The sequence below is a fragment of the Zingiber officinale genome, chromosome 6B (genome assembly GCF_018446385.1).
Source record: "Zingiber officinale cultivar Zhangliang chromosome 6B, Zo_v1.1, whole genome shotgun sequence".
In the NCBI taxonomy this organism is placed as follows: domain Eukaryota; kingdom Viridiplantae; phylum Streptophyta; class Magnoliopsida; order Zingiberales; family Zingiberaceae; genus Zingiber; species Zingiber officinale.
The window spans coordinates 122,909,851-122,928,178 of NC_055996.1; the positions used below are offsets into that span (position 1 = coordinate 122,909,851).

At 35.0% G+C, this 18,328-nt stretch overlaps 4 protein-coding genes across 5 annotated transcripts; 3 read left to right on the forward strand and 1 right to left on the reverse strand.

Moving 5' to 3' along the window:
- The first annotated feature begins 4,747 nt into the window (after positions 1–4,747).
- Positions 4,748–6,354, forward strand: LOC121990616 (WUSCHEL-related homeobox 8-like). The gene is made up of 3 exons (XM_042544720.1): positions 4,748–4,960; positions 5,461–5,979; positions 6,064–6,354. The coding sequence occupies exons 1-3, from the start codon at positions 4,816–4,818 to the stop codon at positions 6,069–6,071; spliced, it is 672 nt and encodes a 223-aa protein (XP_042400654.1). The 5' UTR covers positions 4,748–4,815; the 3' UTR covers positions 6,072–6,354.
- A 1,897-nt stretch (positions 6,355–8,251) lies between these two features.
- LOC121990617 (uncharacterized protein At4g08330, chloroplastic-like) lies at positions 8,252–9,038 on the forward strand. Its single transcript, XM_042544721.1, has 2 exons — positions 8,252–8,441; positions 8,521–9,038. Exons 1-2 carry the CDS (start codon positions 8,425–8,427, stop codon positions 8,879–8,881), a joined length of 378 nt encoding a protein of 125 aa, XP_042400655.1. The 5' UTR covers positions 8,252–8,424; the 3' UTR covers positions 8,882–9,038.
- Positions 9,039–11,953: 2,915 nt separating this feature from the next.
- Positions 11,954–15,486, forward strand: LOC121989315. Of its 2 annotated transcripts, none has more exons than XM_042543281.1 (2): positions 11,954–12,559; positions 13,167–15,486. In XM_042543281.1, exon 1 carries the CDS (start codon positions 12,015–12,017, stop codon positions 12,492–12,494), a length of 480 nt encoding a protein of 159 aa, XP_042399215.1. In that variant the 5' UTR covers positions 11,954–12,014; the 3' UTR covers positions 12,495–12,559; positions 13,167–15,486. The 2 variants fall into 2 exon arrangements, with proteins under 2 accessions (XP_042399215.1, XP_042399216.1); XM_042543282.1 differs by having other exon boundaries at positions 15,148–15,486.
- LOC121989316 lies at positions 14,885–16,354 on the reverse strand. Its single transcript, XM_042543283.1, has 3 exons — positions 16,071–16,354; positions 15,818–15,939; positions 14,885–15,412 (listed from the first exon to the last, which is right to left on the reverse strand). The coding sequence occupies exons 1-3, from the start codon at positions 16,272–16,274 to the stop codon at positions 15,238–15,240; spliced, it is 501 nt and encodes a 166-aa protein (XP_042399217.1). The 5' UTR covers positions 16,275–16,354; the 3' UTR covers positions 14,885–15,237.
- Between the last annotated feature and the right edge of the window lie 1,974 nt (positions 16,355–18,328).

The following is an 18,328-nucleotide window of genomic DNA, read 5'->3' on the forward strand; positions in this document are numbered from 1 at the left end:
TTGTGAGTGTAATAACAGTGTTCGGTGGCATGGCTCAAAGATTGATGATAAGTACAAAAACGTTCTTACTTGGGAAATTGTTGTGATCCCTAATGCAAAGTTGGAGGAGTTGTCTCTATATTATGAATTGCCCCTTCTGCTTGATGGTCTCTTGGTTTATACAAGTAAGCTTCTTTTGCCTTCAACGAGAGAGGAGGTGCTTTCTGCTCGAGCTGAACATCTTGTTGGGTTGGCATCCCAAGATCTTTCCTTTGAGCTAACTAAACTTCCTCCACGTTCACATGCTTGCTTGAGCGGCCAAGCAAATCATTAAAATTGGCTGGAGGCTATCTTACAATAGATCTGAAAAAAATCCCCCTCCAGAAGGCCTTGTAAGAAGGCACTTACTAGTACTTTAGAGGTGGCTGAGGGAACATCTTGCGTCATTTTGTTAAATCTTTGAATATAATTCTTTAGTGTTTCCTTCGGTTTTTCTTTCAAGGAAATAGGTTCATGGAGGTTTTGTGATACCTCCTACTGTTGGCGAAATGGTGTAGGAATATAATTCTAAATTCTCTGAACAAATGAATCAAGTCTGAGGGGAGCCGAGAGAAACATCCTTGCACAGGTCTCAATAGTGTAGTTAAGAATACTCTACACTCTATCCCCTCTGAGTATCGATGCAGCAATGATATATTCTCAAACTTGCATATGTGATCCTCGAGGAGCGGTTGAACCATTATACTCCCCTGTAGTCGGTGATCTATAATGGCAATGCAGTAGATCTTCGAGAATCTCCGCGCTGAATGGAGAAACCACCAAAGTTCCTGCTTTGTTTTGGATAGCACTTGTTGCAGAATGGGGTCTCGAGAAGGAACATTTCCAACTGATGATTCAGCCGACCCCCCCCCCCCCCCCCATTTCCAATCTGAGGGTGCCCAGGTGCCCCCACACCTCCGGTGTGTCTCACTGTGGGTTGAGATAGATGGGGTTGCTCCCTTTGCGCAACAGGCAGAGCTCCATGGGGAGGGTTATGAACATGATCTTGCTGTATTTATCACTGGTGGTGGTTGCTCCTGACTTGCTGTTGTTGCACTTGGTTTACTAGATGTTGCTCTAAGACATCTTTCACAACATCTGATACAATCTTATCTAACTCCACTTGTGTCAAAGTAATATTGTCGGTGTCTTCCATGAGTCTTGGTTGAGGTAAATGAGATTCTCACAGATGATGTCAATTTGATCTTATCCCGAGATTCTCAAGGTTGACTTCTCGATGCATAAGTAAAGGAATACCCTAAGAGATAACGTAAGCAGTCATGTTTTTAGAAGAGACAATAAAAATGGTAGAATAATATTGAAAAAAAAACAAAGAAATATCTTACCTTCTCTTTTTTTATTATGAACTTTTTATACATTTTCCCCACACCTTTCACCTTCCTTATCATTGAAGTTGCATTTATTATAAGAGGAGAGAGTAATGAATCAATTATTGATTCATGAATCACAAGGAATTTTCGTTTTACCTTCCTCTAACTTTAATGTAGTTATTATTAATAAACTCATAATAAATGAATAAGAATATTAATTTTCTCTTCGACATGTTCCCCTTTTTCATGTTTTTATGAGCTCATATATAATATAGGCAGAGTATAGGCCGCATTGAGTATTTAATGCATCGGATTAATGTGATGATTTTCTTGATCGATAACTCGGTAACTTTCTTACCTGAATGATGCCCACTTGAGACTTATAAAGGTACTTGAGCGGTCGCTCAGATGTTTGTTCGAGCAAGAGCGGAAACTCCACTTTAAAATTTACTTGAGAAGGATTGAAAATTATAAGAGCTTGTCCTAGTGAATGATCATGAGTTATCTGCTCCCAATCGACTTGGTCATCACCAAAGCGATGCATCTCCTTTTTCCAACCTTGATTTTGACCAATGTCTCATTTACTATGTTGACTCTTATAAATATTACATGGTACCTTCTATAAATCATCACGTCATTTTACTATTCTTTTCTATTTTGTCAGAGAAATTTCTCTTATATTAGTATTTTCTTCTGTCAAATTTGATTAAGCATTTGAGGGATCTCGTCAAGGTAACCTTGCCTTTTTCTTTCCATCTTTTTTCAAGTCTTTCTAGCCTTCGCCGTCTGAAGAACATCATTCAAGTCCCGATGATAATCTGTCACTGGAAGTCGATCCGACAAAAGTCTATCCGATAGAAGCCGATCTGACAAAAGTTAACTCGAAAGGATTTGATCTAACATAAGCTAACCCGATGGAAGCCGACTTGATATGTGTCGAGCCTACTACAAAGAGCTCGGTTTCATATACGTTTATAAGTTACCCATCTCCTGATTTTTGACCGGATTTAATTTAGTTTATTTCATTCTTTTCAATTAATGGCTTAACAATGAGCTATTCAAGTCGCGAAATTGCCTATTGATCACCCCGAATGCCAACAGTGCAATCCTAGCTAGATTACCGTCAAACAACTCTAGTCTTGGAAAGCATGATCTAGATCTATGAACTGGTCAAACACAAACCAAATCAATGGAAATAATTAGTATGGTAATATTTTTTGGTTCATTATTAAAGATGTCCTAATAATATCCTATTTTATAAGTCAATTATAATATTTTTTTATTTATTTTCATATTTAATTCCAAAAATAATATCTAATTAATTTTTATTAATAATACTTAATTAATTTTTTAACAAAATTAATTTTTAAGCTTGATAAATTTAAATTTTGGTCGACTCAAATTTATCGATAACAAAGGTTGGTATACCATCTCAAAACCAAGGGAGTGCCCCTCGATTTCCCAAGCAGTTTTTCTTATTTTTTCTTGTTCCATCATTGAGGGCAGCAGATACTGACAATGCGAAAAGGACGAGATTAGGAGTTAGTGCATGTGATCATAGAAGATTAGAATAAAGGAAGGGAACGGCTGGTGGTGGGAAAAAGATCATGACGATGCATGCATGCATGCATTTTTCGAACAAAATTATAAGTAACAAGGTTAATATTATATTATACGGCCATGTTAACCTACGAATCCATCGTGGATAATTAAAATATTTTTTAAGATTTTATTTCTAAAATTCAAATTTATAATTTTTAAGTTAATTTTTTTTAAAAAGATTTCAATAGTAGGATTTAGATTTTTTTAATTGGGTCATAATATTTAGTTAAAAAAAATTAAAAATAAAATAAATTTAAATATTTACGGAGTATGTCTATTAAGAATTTATATAAGGAAATGTTGATTTTTTTAATTAAAAATTAAAAAATAATAATAGATATTATTTTTTTAATGCTTTTTTAATTTTGAATTTAAAAAATTAATTAAAATTTTTTTTAAAGATTTTATTTCTAAGTTTGACTTTCTAATTATGTTATAATTTTTAAACTATTTTTTTTTAAAACAGACTTCTCAATTAGGTTATAATGTCTATTTAAAAGAAAATTTTAAAATAAAATAAATTTAAGTATTTAGGAAATATTGTAATATGTTTAAGGGATAAAATATATTAGAGGAAATATATATATATATATATATGTAATTTAGCAAGATTAAAAATTAGTCGTTTAATTAGCTAAAGAGATCTTTTATTTTATTTCCTTAAAAATTCTCATCCATGATATAATTATTTTATTTTGGATTAAATTTCAAACAATAACTCTTTATCATACGTGTACTACCAAATAATTAAGTCAAATGAAAGAATTAAAAGTAAACTAACATGTTATATTATCAAATAGAACATTAATTATGAGGAACATGCTATAAATCTTGTTGTATAATTGAAACATTATGACAGGATTGAGTTGGCTATGATAGAATTGTTATTCGAGGAAAAAAAATCCTTCTTGATCAACTATAATTTCTCAATTTATCATTATTATGTGCACCGTTTACTATCATTGTTGTATAATTGATAATATAACATTAATTGGTTGGGTCAATCAAGAAAATCCTTTCAAATTTGTATTTATCAAATTAAAATTTATTATCTTAAAATATTTAATATATTTAGTTTAATTTCAAAACTATCATAAAAGTTTATCTTTCATATCTAATAACATCGACCTCATTAACAAGCTACACTCGTACTCTTAAAGTCCACAAAACATTGTTTTAGGCTAAAGTTTCCAACTCATTTTATTAATGTAAAAGTTTTAGCTACTTAAATCTAATTGAATTTAAAATTTCCACGGATAACATTATCCATCACATGCTATCTTAATTAAGAAATAGTAATCATACAAAATTGTCATTAGTTAATGGAGTTGATAGTACAGTAATAACAAGACAAATATATTGGTGTACAAAATTATTTATTTATTATCTTCAATTTTTTAGTAAAATTTGGAAAAAAAAAATCATGTTCAAATAATCAATTACATTATTTATTATTTAAGCTAGAATTTGCACAAATTTACAATAAAAATCATAAATTTAATAAAACATTTTTGTAAGTATAATATATTTGATACCTATTTAAGTATTACTATTATCTTTTATGTAATCAGTCAATCAAATATATTTCCTAAATTTATCATCTATTTATCTCTTTCCATATGTTAAGCGTGCAATTTATTGGATTTTTTTTCCTTTTTTTTTTAAATCACATTAAATATTTGATAGATCACCTTACAAATTCAAACCATTATTAGATTTTCTAACTTCCGTCCACCCTGTCCCGATCTGACCGTTCATCCTAGACGCGAATCTTGACTCCATACCTCAGAGTCTCAGATTATTGATTTCCACTTTTCTTCTTCCTCCTTCTCACTCATCCTCGCTCGGAAGCTGTGGATTCAAGATGGAAAATACAGCTCTGTGTGGGAAGGTGATGACTGATGATCAGATAGACACATTGAGACGGCAAATCGCCGCCTATTCCACCATCTGCGAGCAGCTCGCGGAGATGCACAGGGAAACCACGCTGCGCCAGGAATCCTTCACAGGTTCTTCCTCCCCTCCTTCTCCTTCTTCTTTTATTCAAGCGCCGTCCAAAAATTCGATATTTACCTTTCCTTTTTCTTTTAGATGAATCCATGTTTTTTCTCATCGTCTACAATGTGGTGATTTTGCCAGTAAAAATTGAATCTTGGCGCTCTAATGCTGCAGTTTTGGATCTTGATATGTACGCCGGCAGCCAATTTTGATTGATAAAGCGATATTTTTTTTTGGCTGTTTTGATTGATAAAGAGATTTCAAGATTTTTTTTTTTTTTTTTTTTAGTTTCTTTCTTCTAGGTTTTTTTTCAGCTTCAAAAAGGGTTCTTGCGAGGGCAAATTCCTAGGAACCTAGGTGTCTGACTTTTGCAGAAAGGCATGTGAGTGGTTGATGTCGAAATCATTACGATCTCTTTCGGCGAGAGATTAAGACAAGAGGAGACGTTTTGTTCCACAATAATTCAATCCGTTGATTCAAGGGTTAACGAATAATATGTCATTGCTTTCAGGAATGGGAATGACTTCTTTGTACTCGGACTCTGCAATGGCATGTGGAAGCTCCAAGATCTCTGCGAGGCAGCGCTGGACGCCGACGCCGATGCAGCTTCAGATTCTGGAGAGCATCTTTTACCAAGGGAGCGGCACTCCGAACAAGCAGGGGATCAAGGACATCACCGCCAAGCTCGCCGAGCACGGCCAGATTTCTGAGACAAACGTCTACAACTGGTTTCAGAACCGAAGGGCTCGGTCTAAGAGAAAGCAGGCGAATCCAACACAAAACAATGCCGAATCCGAAGAGGCCGAGTCCCTCAATGCCAAGAGAGCCAGGACTGAGAAGCTGGTTCCACAGAGCAGTAACCTATCCCCTGTAAGCGATGATCACCTGTTTCAGGATGTCAGCTCCGAGTTGCGATTCGTCGATCAGGATCACGGTGGAAGCCGAGCTGTGTATTCGTTCATCGATGCTTCGAAGGTTGCCAATGGTTCCGGCGGCATGGCTGTCTTTGGCAATTCTTGGTCGAATCCAAGTGAGTAAATTAGCCATGAGTTGTTTCCTTTTGAGTTCATTAATTCAATGAGTGTCTTAACTCTTCCTTTCACAAATATTTCAGGCTGGTGAATATGTTGCAAATTTGTTGATAGAAGCTGAAGGAACACAAGTTCGCTGGTCCATTCATGGAGTTTCTTTGTGAATTTTCAGAAGGAAATATAATTCCTTTTGTTTGTTCTTCTTCTTTATGGTTCTAATTTGAAACAGTTTTAACTTTTTTTATTATTTCTTTTTCATTTTGTTCAAAGAGGGGATACGAAATACTAGTGTGTGGTTGTTTTAAGTGGGTTTGTTCATGTTGATGTGAAGCATGTAATCATTATTTGTGGCGCTGATTGTTTATCAGTTTCAAGTTATGGTGCCATTGTTAGATTAAAGCATTTCATGCTTACGATGTCGCGCTAGCGCGTCAATTTAGTGTTGAATGTAGCTGAACTTTGTTGATACCGACCAGTAGAATTGGTGAAAATAATAATAATAAGTGAGTAATTCAGCCATATTAGACTTGATTCGGATTGCGGTTTTATAAATCATGAGCCCGAGCAGATCATGATTTTATAAACCATGAGTCACGTTCTCTAAGTTAGTCGGAAGTCATTTGCCTAAGTCGAAATATTATGTTAACAGTTGTCGAGATCAGCCACGACCAACAAAATGATCCCTCCTACTTCCAACCCTGTCTACATTGGTCAAATAATTAACGCCATGATTGGTTACACTGACATGGACAAATAGTTTGAAATTTCGACATGATCACAACATACATGTTTGATAAACATTAAAGTACACGAACCTTTCAAATCTCTCAAATTTTTACATTTTTCTTCTTCTGTCTTTGTTTGTTCTACTGAACCACTCAGACGCTTTTTGACATGGGATAATGTACATAGGGACCTCCCCCACTGAATTGTCTGGATTGATCGACACGTTTCCTACGAAACAATAGGTTCATTCGTGCCGCCTCAATTACGGTGCTCCAAATGATTAATTACACATTTAAAATTAGAATTCCAGCTGGGTGAACGGTAGCGATTTTTCTTGGAAATGCTAAATCAGAAGGATAGTAAAAAGTTAATAATGCACATTCCTTAAAATAATAAATCTAAGAATAAAATTATTTGGATGATCTTGATGAGCGTTTTTTAATCTATCATGATAATAAATAGGAAATTTTCGTGTGGTCGATCACTCAAATTAATGATTTGAAAAATTAAATATATAAATTATCAAAAAAAAAAAAAGTTCGCTGAAAGAAAATATTTCATCTTAGATATTGAATAAATAGATGACACAGTACAGATCCATTGGTTAAACTATTTATCATCTCTAAAGGTATAATTTGAATCTGGACGAATGATCGGAGGCTATCTGGAGATCGTTGACAATGGACAAATGATCAAATTGTTGAGCGCCGAGCGAGGAATAACTTTTAACTATCTGTTATAATCCAAAACAATAAATCTAAAGATAAATCACAACTAATTATAATCATGATTTAAGGACTAAGAGATCTGGCCTCTGGCGTACATCGCTTTGAGACCTATCGAAGTGTAACAGTACCTCTCATTAGTGGCGGATCCAAGAATTTAATTATGGAGAGGCGATCATGATAAACAAGGGACGGTATCCTCCATCTCCATCAATGAAATCCCATAATACTAGGGGTTCCACCGCTGACAAAGAGGGACGACCGCCGATGCCCCCTCCCTCCACTGGATCCGCCCCTGCCTCTCATGGGTGTCTGTCACAAATCATGTCACTGGTAGTCTCTCTATTCTCCGATGAACTCCCTCGTTCAGTCATCAAGTTAATAAATTCGGATTGTATTTTTCACATAATAATTTTTGAAAAAAATAAAAAATGATTTTACGATTTATTCTAAAAAAGACGCTCCATTCCGTAGCAGTTATATTAAAAAAAATTGTACATGACTGCTATAATTACGTAGCAGTTATATAAAAAAAATCTTTTAGTTTTGACCAAAATTTCGTGATTGCTGCTCTCATGTTTTTTGATTTACCCCATATATATAATAGTAAGAAGCAAGGATAATTCCTCTACCTTCTTAAAGACGATTTATCTTACGATGTCAAAATCCATCTACCTTCTTAAATTTATCGAATGACTGATCTGTAGCCGTCATTAGTTGGATCGAAGGCCTCGTTACGTTGATTAAAAAAAACATTTACCTACTTTTTCAAGTCTAGTCCTCTTTCACCATATTTCAAAGTCAAACCCGAACCGTGCGGTCCAATACAATCCCGCAATTCAACATGTAGAAATTTCATTCCGCGTCTGCTTTCTTCGTACTCCTCGAGCCATTCCAATCTCCCCCTCCATCGATCCCACGTCCGACCGACCGACCGACGTCGCTCCTCCTCCTCGTCCGGTCAACAACCGCCACGATTCTACGATATCAGCCATGGCCAACATCTACCGGTAAATCAAAACCCTAATCGATCGTTTCTCCCTTTTTTTTTTTGTGTGTGTGGTTTTTAGTTAACCCAAGTCCTGGTAGGTGTGCGGAGTGCGGGGTGGACCTGAACCTGAGCGCGGCGCACCTGTACCCACCGGACGTCTACTTCGAGGCCGGCAACAAGGGCAGCATCTCCTTCTCCTGGGTCGACGACTCCAAGCTCCGCTTCGTTAAGGAGGACCGCATCAGGCCCTTCTTCGAGACCCGCAACTACTGGGGCATCCACCGCAAGCGCACCCGCCTCCTCTGCGACTCTTGCGGCCGCCTCCTCGGCCACCTCTACGACGACGGCCCTCCCATGATGACCGGACACGGCCAGCTCGGATTCGGCCCCAGCCAGGCCATCCCCCGCGCCCCCAGGTACCGCTTCAAGATCAAGGCACTTAACACCTCCTCCTCTTAATTCATACTTCTCTCTGTTGTTGTTTTACTTGTTTGTATAAATTCGTGATCTTGGTGATGGGAAACGACGCTTTGGCTGTCGATTTGGTTGTTGTAAATTGAAATGATCGCAGATAATAAAGTTCGTTTTCTCGAACAAAGGAAAAAAATTTCTATGATTTTCGATTGTTCTCTAAAAGTTTCTATTCCTCTATCTTGAGCAAGTTCCATCATTCCTATTTTTTTTTGCCTATTTTTAATCCCTGAGGAAACACATTGAAGTAATAGATATCTTTAACACTTGCTAGGATCATTGCAATCATGAGTGTTGTCCAATGTCCATTCTAACGTATGGATTGCTTAACAATCAAATGAAGATAGCCATAAATTGATATTCTGATGACTCCATTATATGTTACAGTTTTGTATTGGTGTTGCCTGGCATTGAAAATCTGGAGTTTGAACATTGAAGCAAAGTAATTCATTAACCAGCATATTCTCATTATTTCTTACCTGTTTTTCTGATAGGGATATGGAATTATGAACACTTATCTAGGTAGTGTTTAAAATATTTTTTCAGCTTCCATGTTCTATTGAAGGGTTGGGCTTCTTTCTTGACTTTGTGAAAGTGCAGCATCTTCCTTGATCATAGTCAATTTCATAGGCAAATTCTGACCCCAAAAGTTATCACAATTTCTCATATTTTAAAGAAGTACCTCTTAACTTTCATGTGCTAAAGTTTCTTCTCATAATATTTACTGACTCATTAAGCATCTTGGCTCTTAATTTCTACATTAGACCTTGCAAACCAGTCAGGAACTAATTACATTGCATTTGTAGATAGCAATTGTATAGGTAAACTGATGCCTGATAGGACATGATAATAATCATTTGCATATAAACATAAACCTTTATGTTTGCTTAGATCAGTAATTACATGGTGATGGTTTCATCTCTGTAGGTTCTAATGTCTGAAACTTGTAGAAAATAAAATAAAGCAAAATGAACTGTGTAATACTCCTTATCAATCCACTAATTAATAGTTTAGCCTATGCATTTGAGAATGTTTGTCTTCATATTATTATTGGGATCTAGGACCAAGAAAATGGTCTTCTTGCTATTTCAGCAAGGTTGTAAAATACAAGTTCATATGGTTAACCATTTTAATCAATTATCGAATATTGAATAGCAAATGTCAAATAAAAAAATATAAAAGACGTTAGCAAATAATTTACACTTTTTTTCAGCATAATTATTGAAAAATCTAGAAGCATGTAAACCAAATATAATATCAATACAATAGGTGGAGTAATAGATGGAGTAAGCTGATGCTATTCATAAAAAAAAATCTATATCTTTCAGTGTGACAATTTAGAGATTATTTTTTTTTATTTTATTGAATTCAAGTAAATGAGTACTAAGAAACTTTTCTTAGTGAATGCTTTTGGTAAACAAAAAACATTTTCATCAAATGTATTAGATATGATGACTTCTAAGTTAGTATCAATTTCATCTAGCCCCCGGTGCTATGGTGCAATAGAAAGATACTAAGTTGTTACCTAAATATCCATGGTTTGATACCAAATTTAGTGTTACCTAGTTGAATTTTTTTTTTATATCAATTTTATCCTTATTTTCACTTTTGCGTTTCAATTTCACATGATTTATTATTCTTAATCATGTTAGGTTTCAAATTTAAATGGACTATATTATCAACTCTACTACTTGTTAACTTTTTAAATTTAAATTGACTATTACCATTTCTATGTCTCTGTGTGATTTTTTTAATCTTTTGAATGTATTTTATCATATGCTCATTGTTTTTTTTCTTCTTTTATAATAAATGTAGTTTATTTCCTAATATATTAGGTTTATTTGAATCATTATTGAATTTAATCACTATAGTTCTTTTTCGTTTCCAATTCCTAGATAAAAATTGCATTATTTCACATTATAAGAATTATGAATTATTTTAGTACAACTGCTCTGCACATTCCTATGGGACTGTGATTTAGTATCTCTTTTAAGAATGCTAGAAATTCAAAGGGAGGATATTCCGTTGAATATTTCGGTGATGCCCAATAACTAATTGTGAGCTGCCTATGGGATTATGGTATAATAATAGGGTATTTAAATTGTCATCTAAGTATCCGTTGTTCAATCTTTAGTTATGATATATTTGTAAAAAAAAAAATTTCAAATGAGACGTACAACTAAGAAATGTTGAACTTCTAAACCATCTATCGTAAGTACTTTTTAATTTATCTTGATAATCAATGAAAAAATTTTATAGGACTGAACTAGCCAACCAAAATTAGCTAGGTTTATCATTTTTTTTTTTTTTCAAAATTAGAGCTTATAAGCTTAGCAACAGCTTGCGTGATAGGAGCCATAAGAAAATCAACATTTAAATTTTAAATATGAGGAATATTATAGTTGTCTATTTTTAAATCTATACAAGTTGTATTTTAAATTAATTTGATAGACGAATTTAAGGGAGATTATATACTTTTAAGATTAATGGAACAAAGTTTAAATACCTCAATTACTAATAAAAATTAGAGCTCATAATATTAAAACTAATATGATAACACATCCAATTTGATTCAAAATACTATAATTATTAGAGAGTATTTAAATTAGACATAGTTCTATAAAAACGTTGGATTAATTGACATCTACTTTACATCTCAATTTAAATGAACAATTTTTCATGGAATTAAATGTTTATGAAATCAATTAAATGAATTATTCATGGAATTAAATGTTTATGAAATCAATTAAATGAATAAATTTAAGTAATTCGTTAAATTCAATGAATAAATTTAAACACGTGTATATTTTAGTTCGTTAATATTCATAAATAATATTTATATATAATATTCATAAATAATATTTATCAATAAAATTTTTATTAATATATTAAATAAATTAATTCATTAAAATAAATAAAAAAAATTATATTACCAAATTCAATAATCAATTAGCAAACTTAAAATTTAAACAAGTTAATAAAAGTCAGACAACTTCTTGGGCCAGGCATAGGCCCGAAGTTGGGCCATCGGTTCTAGTTGCCAGCACAAAACTTCGCCATGCTTTCTCTTTCTTCCCCATCACTATCTCCATTCCCAAATACGGAGCAGAGCAAAGGGATCATGGCGTTTTCTTCCCTCGTCCGGCGGAGGTCTCTCCCGTGCCTTGCGATGTCCTCCTTCGCGATTAAACCTATACTTTTCCGATCGCTCCACGAAGGGCCCGACACGATCGACGAGCTCCTCGACCGCCATCTCGTCGAGAAGAAACCCAAGGAGGAGGACCACGACGACGATAGCGAGCTCACTCGAAGAAGGCTCACCAGCAATCGTCGGGAGGCGCTTTCCCTCTATCGCGACATCATCCGGGCCTCTCGCTTCTTCACCTGGCCGGACGCCAGCGGCATGCCCTGGCGGGAGGTCCTCCGGCGGAACGCCCGCCGGGAGTTCGAGGAGGCCCGCTTCGAGAGGGACCCGGAGGTCGTCACGCGGCTGCTTATTGGCGGCCGCGACGCGGTGCAGAAGGCGTTGGACAAGCTCGTCGAGGCCAGTAAGAAGAGCATCGAGGCCGAGGAGCAGAAGCGAAGGGATGGGAGAAGATGACGAATAGATTGCCACTAGTAAATCTCGAGAAAGAAGAAATTCCCCTTCATTTGTTCTCCTTGACGGTACACTCTATTGGTACACTTTATTGCTTGGTTTTCTTTTCTCCATCCGTTTGCGACCTACAGAGATTTGTGCCCTTCATCGTGTTAGTTATGCCTTTTGTAATGTACAATATCTTGAATATCTGTTAGTTCGAAATTGATTAAACCCTGAATAAAACTTGGGAATGGATAGACTTAATCTGACTTCTCATAGTTGAAAAACGAGAATTTTCTTCTTAGAGTCCTTGAAAAACCTCAAGCGCTATGTTTAAGTTAGAGGAGATCTTTAGGGACTTATTTAGTTTTTCAATGCAACAGAGATAGAGGCTCTTTATTTCTTCTTATTTAAGTTTTTAGTGCTACTTATTATGAATTGAAAACACCCCCTTTGTATTGATTATACTTTGTTCTAAGAAGAAGCTTGTATCAGTACATGATCCCTTTTATTCTTACCTGCAAGCCAAACAAAATCTGTCTCATTAACAACAATTCATGCCATTCAGTGATTTGTTTTGGTAATATATGTGATGATTGAGGTTGTTGATCATTAATCATCTCTCACTATAATCAAATGAATTTGAGTTTGTTTAGATGTTCTAAGGTAGTCTGTATTTCTTGCATGCTCCAGTTTTTAGATACTTGAGGACACACCATATCATTACCAAGGATGAGAGATAAGGAGTGTTTTGCCATCAATTTAGTGTCATTCCAGGAATTGCTCCAAAGATTCTGAATGTGAGATGCTAATGTTTTTCACCTTTAATTCTTTGCATTTTGCACGAGGTTCTGAAAAATGCTGGTGTTGGGTATAGCAGTGACTGTAGGAGAATAATGGAATCATCCTAGTAACTCAATTTATGCTCCTGAATACATACTTGCTTAAGCTATATTGGGCCATGTGTGACATGCCAGTCTTATTATCAAGGCCTCTTGCTTGTTAACACTAGAATGAGTAAGTGAGATGAGAGCATTATTTTCACATTTTTCAAAAAAAAGGGATGAATCTTTCATCCTATGTAATCAAACCATGTTAGTGTGTTGAGTAAAAAAAATCAGAGAATATGTTAGATAGGTTTGGCCTATATTCCTGCCTTTTCCCATTCTCAAAAATTAGATAATTTGCAAGTAAAAGTTTTTGTAGTTCTGAAACTTCTTTACTTTCAATTAGTTTGTCTTACTTCTTCAGTGAAATATTTAAGGATCATTTTTCATTAGCTCTGTCAAATTATGGTTACCTTTAGGAGCCAATTTACAGCACATGATGTCCATGATGCGAAGAGGCCAATCCAAATAATTCATCTTAATTGACACCATATGTTTTAGTTATTGCTTAATCATGTAGGTCTATATTACTTGCAATCATAATCAAATTTGAATAGTTTTCCTACCTACTACCTAGATAATAAATATACTTTATCAAACACCTTCATGATAGAATTCTGAGCATCTATTTGGTTAACCATTGAAAGTTTTGGATCATTTCTTGGCATATTCTTGGAGTTTTCTTGTAATTTTTCCTATCATAATTCTACTCCAAATTTACAAGTGGCCCTTTTGACCTCACAATGACAAGAAAATACCAAAGGTGAGGCTACTTACCAAATAATTGTTGGTTTTAGAATTAAGCATAGTGCAGGAGCATTTTTCAGCAGCAAAATCAGGCAATAAATCTTTTTAACCTCATGAATAAGTATATAGTAGAAACAAGGAATTAAGTAAAGAAGCAAGTCTTGTGCATTGTTTATGGAAATTGGACATATTGTTATTGAATTGCTCCCATAGCATTTTTACGGTTAGATGGTGCAGTAAACAAATTTTCCTTGGTTCACCTCCAACTGTGAATATGGAATAATGTAAGGACTTAGGAGACACTTGGAAGAACTGGGCACATTACTGGTTAGTGTAAAAGAATGACCTTGATCAGTCCAAATACTCATTTTCTCATTTGTCTTTGATCAGGGGAAAAAGAATTTCAAAATTATGGATCTTGAGTTAACTCTACCTTAAGACTGCCATTCTACCTTATGTTCATAACCATGCGCTACCTATCTTCCACATTCTAAATTTTTTGTTAAGCTTATATCATACATTATAAATCTATAAAGTTTTTGAGAAGAATTTCTAACTCTCTGATATTAGCCCTCATCAAGAATGATTATTTGTTAGTTTGTTTCCCTAAACTTGGACAGCATATTTTAGGATTCTCTGATTGGAGTATTTTGCAAGTTTTAGATGATGTGGTTTAGGTTTAAAACATCCTGTTTGGATATGAGAATTAGTAATATAAACTTCAAACCATGTTTGCTGTTGATGATTCAATCGAAAGATGATCCAAGAATTACACCATTTTAAAATACCTCAACCAAAACAAATTAGGAAAACAATCAAATAACAAATTAGAAAACAATCAAATCCAAATAAAACTCCTTACAATATTACTCTCTTCTAAATTAAAACTTACTAAAACTAGTTAACATTCTAAAACAAACATTTACGAACTTTACCCACACCATTGAAACTAATTCTATCAAAATCATCCTTTTGACAGTGTAAAACTTTTAAAACTTAATTTTCTAATTGCATTATTTATTTATGGTTGATCTCTACAGCACGTGATTTAGAAAGGAAGTGAACACCGGGGATACTTTTGTTGTATTGCAGTGCCTAACAAGTGCGTGCATTACAGTGTCGGCCACCTGTTATTTTTGGCCTAAAACCCTGCATGATGTGAAGTAGAGTTGTGCAGGAGAAGAGTAGTTGGCGAAACAGGTATATTGTGGAATGTATGTAGAAGTTGGGTGTTTTGTTGTTGCATTCTGTCCCATGGATTCGGTTGCCGGCTGGTTCAAGTAGGAGTACTTACTCTTGGTCCACCTGCATTCATCCACAAAAACTTTATTAATCTTTGAATCCATTACATTACAAATCAGTGAATCTTCTTGATGACCTGCAAAATTAGTGATATGGTTGTTGTGTATGATACTGTATGTTTTTTTTTTTTTTGCATTATATCTTGATTGAGTGAACTATGATTTTCTGTTTGTATTCAATATTGTCGTTTAGCTGACTTTTAGTGGGATAAAGATTTGATTGTTGTGGTTATTCAATATTGCCAGTCCTATGCTACCGAAGAGGTGGGACTTCTGTGTACCAGGGTTTTTCTGACAGTTTTGATCACTCTTTAGATGCCAGGCTTCACTTGGTTTCTGTTGGTTCGGCATTTATCAACAAAATATTACAAGCTTCTCAGAAAGAATCTCATGGGAAGTGGATGCCTACCAGTCCCTGAATCTTATCCATGTCTCCATCTCACCATTGTGATTAGCCTGTGTCTTTCCTTCGCCTTTAGCCTCATCCAACGTCTCCTCCAATGACTCCTCAAACTTCCGGTAGTCTTCTTCCTGCATCTCACAATTATCGACATGAGTTTTGGATCAGAATATTGTTAGCAAGATGATCTTCATCTTAAAGCCACTTTAACTTTGTTAATCTTCATCATATGGTGACTAAAAGTTAAAAGGGGAGAACTTGCCTTGAGAGACTTGGCTCTGATCTTGGCCACTGCTTTCTCGGCTGCAAGGAGGTGATCCTCTTGGATCATCCGCTTCATCCTCCAATATTGGTTGATCTCCTCTACCGTTATGCTTCTGACGGCTGGCCTTTTTGTCTGAGGCAAGGGTAATGGGGTTGATGCCTCGGATACAGATGCAAGTGTCGTCTTTCCTGTTAAACCCATTTCTTTCTGCACGGACTCAACTAGCTTGCCTGCTAAATTTATTGGCCTCCTTGCTCAATTTCCTCGTGTTTTCATAAACTGCTATTCCAACCTAAACTTCTAAGTTGGACTGGCAGAGGAGGTGGATGTGGTTGGCTGATGGTTTCAGATTTATATTGCATAGCTTTCGGGTCTAGCAATTTCTGTTTGTTTTTCTTCTCTTGAGGGTCCACTGAATGGCTGATAGCGTCGTTAGACATAGGGATGACAATGGATAAGATTTGAGTAGGATATTATATCCTTGTACTTATTCCCATTTATTATATCTATATCCATACTCATCCTCATACTCATCGGGTATTTAACTTTCATACTCATCCCCATACCCGTTGGAGTTTCGGATACTCATATCCTATCCATTATCTTATTATTTCATATCATTCTCATTTAAAAAAAATATTTCAATGTACTTGTCAGCTCTTTCTCATCTCACCCTCCTTCGATCGGGTGAATATTTTTCGTGAAAAAAAAGATGAAATGTGTGTTGATAACAGGATAAAGAGACAAATTAAGTTTTTTTTTCCTAAGACGGAAAAGCTAAAGTTTTTTCTTTCTCAATAAAAAATGAGGCTTATAAATAAATAAATAAATATATCGGGTATCGGGTAGGGTATGGGTAGGATTTTACCACATCCGTCTCCATACTCATACCCGAAATAATACGCATATCTGAATATCCATTTACTATAATCGGGTATAAAAATTCCCTCTATATCCTCCTCCATTCGGGTTGGATGTCGGATTATCCATCGGATTCGGGTGAAATTGCCCTCCCTAGTTAGACAGCCGACTAATGACAAGCTGTGTAGGTCTAAATTCAGTTAGTCTCATTGACTAGTTAGTCCTAGAATGGCTGATAGTGTCGTTAGACGGTCGACCAATTAGGGGTGTCAAAAATGAACCCGACCCGATGACCCAACCCGAGTCGACCCGAAAAAAATCAGGTTCGGATTGGGCATTTTCGGGTTCGGGTCGGAGGGTTGGAGAGTAAAAAAGTTTCAGGTTGGGTCGGGTTCGGGTTGACCCGTGTTGACTTAAATATAGGGTTTTGTGGATTTTTTTGGGGTTAAATCAAATTTTATTTTAAAAATTTAGATGTTTTTATGTATTTTAATATCAAGTTTGTATGATAATGATGGAGTATTGAGATAAAAGTGAAGAATTATAGGGAAAATAGCCCAAAAAAATCGTTTTGAATCGAATTTTCGGGTTATATGGGTTGGGTTCGGGTTGATCGTGTTGGTCGGGTTCGGGTTGAGGTGTTTTCGGTTGAACTCGGGTTCGTGTCGGGTTTGGATTGAGTTAAAAAAAAAAAAAACTTAACCCGACCCAATCTGATCCAACCCATCCGAATTGACAACCCTACGACCAATGATAGACTAGGTAGGTCTAAACTTAGTTAGTCTACTAGCTAGTCCTATAGAAAAAGAAAATTTGTTATCCATGCATTTAGAGTTAAAAATTTAGGGAGCGTAAGAAATTTATCTACAGGCTTTTCGCTTGTGTTTCCGGATTTATTTTAGTAACTGATAGATTTTTTTTTGTTTTAAGACTGAGTTGGTCGTCTTTAAAATTAGTCAGATCTGATATCTGGATATATAATCATCTCTGAGATTAGTAAGATCTGATAACCTGGATATATATATAAAAGCTAATAAATTAGGACTTTTTAATTGTCAGAACAGTTTGCTGAGAGGTAGTAAACTGGTCCTTTAATCAACAGAGCGAACGACGTGATGCAGTGCAACTATGAAAAACGTCCACAAGCTCACAAAGAATATAAAAATTGAAGTAATTGGTGCCAAACGAAATTCAAAATTGATTAAATCAAATTTATTTTTGAATAAATCAAACAATTAAACTTTGTCAAATAAATAAATAAATTGATTACGATATATCAATTGAGTAATGATGTTTTCATTTAATTGGTTAATTAATTTATAGAATTTGAAATCAAAATTATATCGAATAAATAAAAAAATATTATTTTTTTAAAATTGAATTTTTGAACTAAC